The sequence below is a fragment of the Mus pahari genome, chromosome 1 (assembly GCF_900095145.1).
Source record: "Mus pahari chromosome 1, PAHARI_EIJ_v1.1, whole genome shotgun sequence".
NCBI classification, from domain to species: Eukaryota; Metazoa; Chordata; class Mammalia; order Rodentia; family Muridae; genus Mus; species Mus pahari.
The window spans coordinates 2,136,168-2,144,414 of record NC_034590.1 but is presented as its reverse complement, the minus strand read 5'-3'; the positions used below and the strand labels follow the sequence as shown (position 1 = coordinate 2,144,414).

The following is an 8,247-nucleotide window of genomic DNA, read 5'->3' as shown; positions in this document are numbered from 1 at the left end:
GAGGCAGAGGCAGGAGGATTTCTGAGTTCGAGGCCAGCCTGGTCTACAGAGTGAGTTCCAGGACAGCCAGGACTACACAGAGAAACCCTGTCTCAGAAAAAAAAAAAAAAGAGTGTTCAGTCTGCAACCAGAATTGGTGGCATACAACTTTAGTCCCAGAGGCAGGCAGATCTCTGAGTTCAAGGCCAGACAGGTCTACAGAGTGAGTTCGAGGCCAGTCATGGTTACACAGAGAAACATTGTCTCAAAAGAGTTTACAATCTGGTCTGGAAATGTAGCTCAGTGTAAGAGAGCTTGCCTAACACAGGCAAGACCCTGGGTTCAGTTACCAGAGCTGTTAACGTGATAACTGTACTACTAATTGTAGTAAAGACAGTTAAACTATAGTTCCATATGGATGCCTATGCCAAGAGCATGCCCCATCCCCACTCTGTTTCCTGCCTAGTGGTGGACTAGGAAAGGCATTCTCACAGTGATAGCCTGGAAGGACCGGAACTCCAGGTAAGTAAGGTGTTGTGCCAGCTCCTCTGTCTCCAGGTGATCGAATAGCAATGACACTTTCCGCTTCTTGCCCAGGCCTGGGCTGCTCATGGGAGGTGGGGGACCGGGCCCTCCAGGACTCAGCCTGGAGGCCAAGAACAGGTTATTGGGGTGCCTTGAGAGTTGAGGATTTGGGGGACATGGAGGGTGTGGGCAGGACAGAGTGGGGCAGGGAAAGAGGAGGGACGGGTTGGCTCACAGGCTGGAGGCATCTCCCAGGCTCCTTTGGGCCATGTTGCCCTCCTGAGCGACAGTGGTCCAAAACTGGCTTATGACTGCTTCCAGCTGGGGCTCCTGGTGCACTGCCTCATGGTGATGGGTCAGCCAGTACCTGGGAGGGGTTTAAGGATGGGAGGTAAACTTGGGCTGGCAGGAAGGTGAAGAAGTTAAGAGGGCTTTGGGCCAAGGAATTCTAAACACGGAACTATGGGCATTTACACGGGTGTTGGGGTTCCTGGAGTCAGGATTTAAAGGGTGACTCAAAGGATGGGGAGATCTGGGGTAAGCATGGGAGGGTTGGTAAAACAGGATAGGGATCTCCTGAGACAACTGGAAAGCAAGATGGTGACGGTGTCAGGAACGAGGTGGGGAGGCAGTTTTGGGGGTAGGTAGGAGAGTCTATGGGACCTGGCCAGGAATCTCCAAGAATTGTGTGTTCCAAGGAGTGTTGGGGCAGGGGCGGCAGTGTCTCAGGAACTGTTAGGAATGTTTTTTTAATCTTTAAATTTTTATTTTCATTTTGTATGTATGAATGTTTTGTCCACGTGTATGTATGTGTACCGTGTGCATGCCTGGTACCCCTGGAGGCCAGAAGACAGGTGCTGGATCCCTTAGAACTGGAGTTACAGTCACCAGCCAATATGTGGGTCCTAGGTCCTCTGAATGAGCAGCACGTACCCTCCTGAGCCACCTGTCCAGTCCCAGCCAATGGCATGTTAGCATGGGAGTTTTGGTAACGTTTTGTTTTGTTTTGTTTTTGAGTGGAAGTCTACCCTACAGTCTAGGCTAGCTTTGAACTTGAAGAGATCCTTTTGCCTCAGGCTATCTCATGCCAGGATTACACACACATTCTTTGCATGGGATTTTAGAAAATGGGGCCAAGTGAGCGTGTGTGGGTTGGGGTAGCGATCAGGCTGGGGTGGGGGTGGGGGTCTTAGAGAGGTGTTTCATGGTACTGAGGCTCTTGGGCCAAACCTACCTGACCAAGTAACAGATCTGTAGCTGTCTTAGCTCTTGGGAGTCTTTGGCGGCCTTCTGATACTTGAGAGTTCTAGTCAAGGCTTGTTTCTCAGCATCCCCATTTGCCCACTACCCCTGTTCCCATCTCCCAGGAGTTTGCGGGTCTGCCTTCATCCTTCTAAGATGGAGAGCACAGCATGGTTCTGGGAGGATATGAAGTCAGCAGACGGGCAGCAAGATCTGAGGACGGCAGCACCCAGCTGTGCATCGTGAGCACCATCTTGAGAATGTGGTCCCCTCGGCGTAGGCTGCCAGCCGAGTCTGAAGGAGGAAAGACAGGCTCTCAGCCTGAACAACAGACCATGGCCTCGAGAACTGAGTGGGCAGGCTGGTGTACATGTTCGTTCCGCCTGTAATGCCCTGCAAGAACTCAGGTAAGCAATATGATTTCCTCATGCCTCAGTTTCCCTGGCTGGGAGGTGCATGGGATGGCATGAAACTGGCTCCCTGCCTTCAATCACTGTTGAGATGCTTAAAGCTCTTTGATCTTTTTAAGATTTAATTTCATTAAAGTGTGTGTGTGTGTGTGTGTGTGTGTGTGTGTTTGCTTGCACAAATGGGTGCAGGAGCCGTCTCAGGCCAATGTATCAGGTTCCCTGGAGCTGGGGTTACTGGTGGATGTGTACCTTCTGAAGTAGGAGCCAAACTCAGGTCCCCTAGAAAACAGTTATGTGATTTAATCACTTAGCTGTCTTTCCAGCCCCTCTCTTAATTAATTTTTTTAGGACACATATTACTATGTAGTCCTGCTGGCTTGAAACTCGCTATTTAGATCACCCTGGTCTCAGATTCAGAGAAATGCCTGCCTCTGCCTCCTGAGTGCTGGGATTAAAGGCCTACGCCACATCACCCAGGTAGGTCTGGAACTTTATTCTCCTGCCTCAGCCTTCAAAGGTAAGCCACCAGACCCTAGCTCTCTCCCATCATTAACACAAACACGAAAATGTCTCCTACTCAGCCATGTTCTACCCCAACCAGTGAGGCTGAGAGGAGAGGCTGGCCGGCTACTCACCAAAGCAGCGGATACACTCCTCCAGTAGCTCATCCTCGCTGCAGCTGCTCTCACTCAGCACTCCCAGATTCATGGAAGCCATGACCTTGCTGATTTCCCGGGGGGTGGGACACGTCTTGTGGCGGCGGGCCTGCCGTGGCCGACCCCGCCCTCCTGCCTTCCCAGGGCATTCCTGATGAGACTTCCTGTAGGTATACACAGAAAGCCCACAGAGGAGCATCACGGGAGCCCTTTCTCTAAGTACACTCCTACAGTACTTCTGGGCCCCTCTTCCCCTAGGCATCATGGACCAAAATTCTTGCAGATCAACTCTCAGAGATACCCATGTGGGACTCATGGCTGACAAATCCCAAAATATTTTAGATCAAACATCCAGAACCAAGGGCCACTGACTTGTTTTGTTTTGTTTTTAATTACTGTTTTTACAGTTAGTGTACAAAATAATGGGACACTTTTCACACATAAAATATATCATTGTACTGGTACCCATCTGCCTTCTCTCATCTCGTTGGTTTCTTCTCTCTCCCAAATGTCCTTCTGCCTTCCTGTCATGTGTGTATGTATGTACGTATGTGTGTATTCACACACTTAAATCTAGGTTTCATATACAAAGGAAAACACATTGTATTTTGCCTCTCCCCTGTTATCCTCCATTATTGCCACAAAAATTTCCTCTTGATGATATAGTCCAAAAGCATCACAAATTTGCATTAAATAGACCCCCAGAATTTATCCTAGGGCCTACTCCTAGAACCCGAGGACCAACCCCTGGCTTCCCAAGGTGTCTAATGAGTTGGTCTTCAGGTTTCCTCCAAAGCCAGAATGTCACCCCCCAACCCAATTCCATAGAAGTTATATTTCTGTGTCCCAGTAAGGGAGATGACCTATGTGGTCAGGCCTCTTGGAATCTACCCCACCACTCCATTCCTGCAAGGCATCACACCCCCCCATCTAAGCTAGTTTTCCCACACCCAAAAGTCTTAGCCTCTGGCCTGCTCCCCACATTTTTGAGCCAGGAGAGGAAGTAGACCAGAGCCTTCTCCTGAGCTTCTGAGAGCTAGGCAGGATCCCTGGGGCCACAGCAGCTTCAAGGAAAGTTTAAAAATAACTTTTCCTGTCGTATGCCTCCCTAGGTGCCCGTCCCAGGTGAGGAAAAAGGGGTGGTGGGAGGAAGGGAGGGTCAGAGGGAAGAATTCACTGCTAGTCTTCAGATTCATCCAGAACTGGGTTCCAGAAATTTCTGATGGCCATGTGCCTTTTTAATAAGTGACCCAATGTCTTTCTGGCCCTTGTTTTCTTCGTAGGAAAAGGTAGAGTCATCCTTGGATTTTTCCCAGATGTCAGAACATCTGGATCCTCAAAGGGACCGGGCTGACGGGGAAGCTGACCTCCAGACAGGAAGAAAGCTGCAGGTTGTGATGCTCTTGTAATCTTAGCTGCCTGGGAAACGGAGGCAGGGGGATTGCAAGTTTGAGGCCAGCTTGGGCTTCAGAGCAAAATTCTCAACACAAAAACAAAAACAAAACACGACCTCAAAAAACAAAAATCAAAAACAAACAAACAAGGCAGAAGGAGGTAGCTGGGCTTTCCTCATGGCATGGGTGTGAAATCACAAACAGGGACATCCTAAAATAAAATCTGCCCTGTCCCCTGCAGCATCATCAAAAGGGCTTAAGATGGCTGTTAAATGTTAAAGTGGACACCTGTTGCGTATCAACTAGGACTCAGGCCGAGCACTCTGTAAAGATCAGGGTTTGTGTCTTTTGTTTGTTTGTTGGTGTTTGTTTGTTTGTTTGTTTAGGTGCCCACACCAAGAACCAAAAGCATCGCCTTGCTGGGCGTTCCACCGAAGCACAGCTTCTCAGGCTAGCCCACAGTCTCACAGAATCTAAAACTTTCCTGGTGAGTCCAGCGATCTGTGCTTTTCAAGCCATCTATGTGGCTGTGCAATTACAGCCCCTCTGGAGTGGTATCCAAGGTAACTGACAGAGGCGGGAACCAAGACAGAGTACTGGAGTAACTTACCTAAGGCCACACGGGCAGAGGATGAGGCAGCAAGGATGTCTCACTCACTATACTGAATCCCTTTGCTCGTCAGGGTCATGCCAGGGAAACTGGGCGAGCTATCCAGGTTGGGGACCCAGCACCATCCCTCCTTAAGGGGTCAGGCGGGCAAACGATGCCAGGAGACTGAAATCCGCTTGAGATCTTGCTGCCCCCTTACCTGCAGACCGGCAGCCCCCGGAGTGTCTGGAGCAGCCAGGAGTGGTTTAAGAGTCAGGGAAGCTGCCTAGACCTACGTCATGAACCTCTCTCCTGGGACCCGGTCCTGCAGGAGCCTGGAGTTTCCAGTCCGGGGTGGGGGTGGGGGGCAGTGACCATAATAGGGAACAGAGAAGACCCCGCCGGGGAAGACAGGGGCAGCCAGCTGAGGGAGCTAGGATGGAGAGACATAGGTCAGCTCAAACTCCAGGGAGAGACAGCAGCAGTAACGGAGGCTCAGGTGCTCAGCTCCCTGAAGCATCTCATTCTTGGACTCCACTAGAGCGGGTCTTGGAGGAGTCCCAAGACCCCTCCCCACCTCCCCACAGCCAGCGGCGCCAGGACTTTGGCTCTCCCAGGTCTCCTTGGGGAAGGTCCTCTTACCTTTTGATGTCTTTCCTGTTCATGTTTCTTGGAGGGGTCGGGGAGGAGGGGGGTCCTGACAGGAGTGTGATCCGGTTCCTTCCCTAACCAGATTGTCAGGCTCCGGGGAGCTGGAGCGTCCACCGTGTTTAGGAAGGAAAGAGGAACTGCCCCTCCCCACCCACCCCCAGGCCAGGGGGAAGGAAGAGGCTGGGGAGAGACCAAAGGCTCCCCTCCCCCTCACGGGGGATCCCTGCCTGCTGAGGTTTCCGGTGCTGCCTACCCCCTCAGCAGGTTCGCTATCTGTCGCTCCATCTTCCTTCCCCCCACCCCGTCTCTGTCACGCACGCACGCACACACACACACACACACACACACACACACACACACACACACACACAGAGAGAGTTTTAAAAAGTGTGTAAAAACAAGCTCAAAAAAAAAAAAAACCTCTGCATTTCTCTCTGCTTTTCTATCTCTACCCCCCCCTTTCCCTCCCTCTCTCCCTCTCTTCCCGCCCCACCCCCCTTCCTTCTCTCAAGTCAGATTCTCCTGAAGCTCAGAGCTCAGGCTGACCTGAGCAGCAGCAAACCCAGGATTCATCCTCCCATATGCTGGGATTACAGGTGTGAACGGCGCGACTGGTTTGAAGGACACCGTTTATACCTGGAAAACATTTTCACTTTATTACCCTCATTGTAAAATCCTTTATGTAGCATCTACTGTGCACCATATACTTCTCTAAGGTTTGGAGAGTTTAATTTCCTTATTATTTTCTAAAGGCATACTCCCCTTTTGTTGTATTTTATTTTTACTTGGAATCGCGTGCATGTGTGGGTCTGTATGTGGGTGTGTTTGGTGCTCTTGTAGGAGGCTAGAAGCATCAAATCCCCTTGGAGCAGGAGTTCCAGGCAGTCGCGAGTCACAGAGCACAGGTACCAGGAACTAAACTCAGGTCTTCTGCAAGAGCAGGGCAGCCTCTTGGTTTTTGTTTTGATATTGACTTTGCACTGCACTGCTTTTTGGTGTGGTGTGTGTGTGAGTGTGTGTGTGTGAGTGAGTGTGTGTGTGTGTTAATTTTTAACGTCAATCAGGCTAACCTCAGATTCTTCTTGTAGCTGAGTAGCTGAGGATAACCTACCACCATTACCTGAGTGCTGGGACTGTGACTATGGGCCACCATGCCTGGTTCACACAGTGATGAGGACTGAAGTTAGGGCTTGGTATGTTCTGGACAAGCATCCTACTAACCAAGCTTGCCCCTCAACTTCCGAGGTTATCTTTTATAATAAAAAATATTACGGATAGAGGTAATCCTTTGTACAGCTTTAAGGCAGACAAAATGTTGATGTTCAGTTTTTAGAGACAGGATTTCTGGAACTAGCTTTGTAGGCCAGGGTGGCCTCGAACTCAGAGATCCCTCTGCTTCTGTCTTCTGAGTGCTAGGATTTAAGGTGGGCACCACCATGCCCAGCCAGAATGACTGTTTCAAAGCCCCCTCTCTTTCCATTACTCCTCTTAGACTGCTATGAACGGTACTTTACATTGTTTGGTTTTGTCTCAACCATTTCCTCTCTCTCTCTCTCTCTCTCTGTATAATTTTGTGCCCATTTTTTTATCTAAGTGTGTCATACTTTACATATTTTTGATTGAAGTACCAAAAAAGAGCACACACTGGTATTTCAGTTGACAGATCGTCACTGAATGAGGAAACCCCAGCGATGCTCACGTCAAGAATTTACTGGGCCTGGTGTTGCATGCTTCCAATCCTTTAAGAGGTAGAGGAAGAGCCGGGCATGGTGGCGCACACCTTTAATCCCAGCACTTGGGAGGCAGAGGCAGGCGGATTTCTGAGTTCGAGGCCAGCCTGGTCTACAGGGTGAGTTCCAGGACAGCCAGGGCTACACAGAGAAACCCTGTCTCGGAAAACCAACCCCCCCCTCAAAAAAAAAGAGGTAGAGGTAGAGGAAGAAGGGCCAGGACGCTGTTAATACAATACAGCACCTTTGGTAGGGCCGGGGAGCTAAGGCAGGCAGATCTCCACAGGTTCAAGGCTAACCTGGTCTAGACTGGATCTACCACCATGTACCCTACCCACAATCCAAAGCCAAAATGTCAGTTGACTCCAAAATAATTCTTTCTTCCTTCCTTGCTTCCCTCCTTGCTTGCTTGCTTCCTTCCTTTCTCTCTTTCTTTCTTCTGAGACAGGGTTTAGGGTTCTTCTATGTAACCCTGGCTATTCTGGAAATTACTGTGTAGATCCGGCTGGCCTCGAATTCACTTGTGAGGTCTGCCTCTGCCTCTCAAGTGCTGGAACTAAAGGCGTGCATGTGCCACCACACCCGACCTTCAGAACATTCTTAATCTCTCTTAGTTCCTGTTACCGTCTCCTATGATTTATCTGCAGCCTGATATAAGCAGAGTAGGGGTTTTGTGTGTGTGTGTGTGTGTGTGGTTTTTTTTTGTCTCTGTTAAAACTGTATGCAGGGGCTGGTGAGATGGTGTGGCAGTTAAGAGATCTGTCTACTCTTCCTCAGAGAGCTGGAGTCCAGTTCCCAGTATCCAGTCACGGAGCTACACAACACCCGGCCTCTGAAGGCACCAGTCCTCACTGTGCACCCAACCACAGACAGATACAAATACCCGCAGATAATTAAAAATAAGAGAAACGAATCTTAAAAGCGACCATATATTCACAGGCTCCAGGATTGTGTGGTGTCTTCTTATCTTTCATCTTTGCTAGTCTTCCAGGTTATTTTATTTGCTTACATTTACTCCCTTTCTGTTGCTGGTTTGTCTTTCTTTCTTTCTTTCTTTTCTTTCTTTCTTTT

At 49.6% G+C, this 8,247-nt stretch overlaps 1 protein-coding gene across 3 annotated transcripts in view; it reads right to left on the bottom strand.

Moving 5' to 3' along the window:
• The window catches only part of Rasgrp4 (RAS guanyl releasing protein 4), an 18,055-nt gene extending 12,588 nt beyond the window's left edge, over window positions 1-5,467 (bottom strand). For all 3 annotated transcript variants that reach the window (XM_021209146.2, XM_021209155.2, XM_029542015.1), the window contains exons 1-6: window positions 5,438-5,467; window positions 2,792-2,976; window positions 1,935-2,040; window positions 1,739-1,801; window positions 740-871; window positions 472-625 (exon numbers count right to left, since the gene is read on the bottom strand). In XM_021209146.2, coding sequence (XP_021064805.1) covers window positions 472-625; window positions 740-871; window positions 1,739-1,801; window positions 1,935-2,040; window positions 2,792-2,976; window positions 5,438-5,460 — 663 coding nt within the window. In that variant the 5' untranslated portion in view covers window positions 5,461-5,467. The remainder of the gene's footprint in view (window positions 1-471; window positions 626-739; window positions 872-1,738; window positions 1,802-1,934; window positions 2,041-2,791; window positions 2,977-5,437) is intronic.
• Window positions 5,468-8,247: the final 2,780 nt, after the last annotated feature.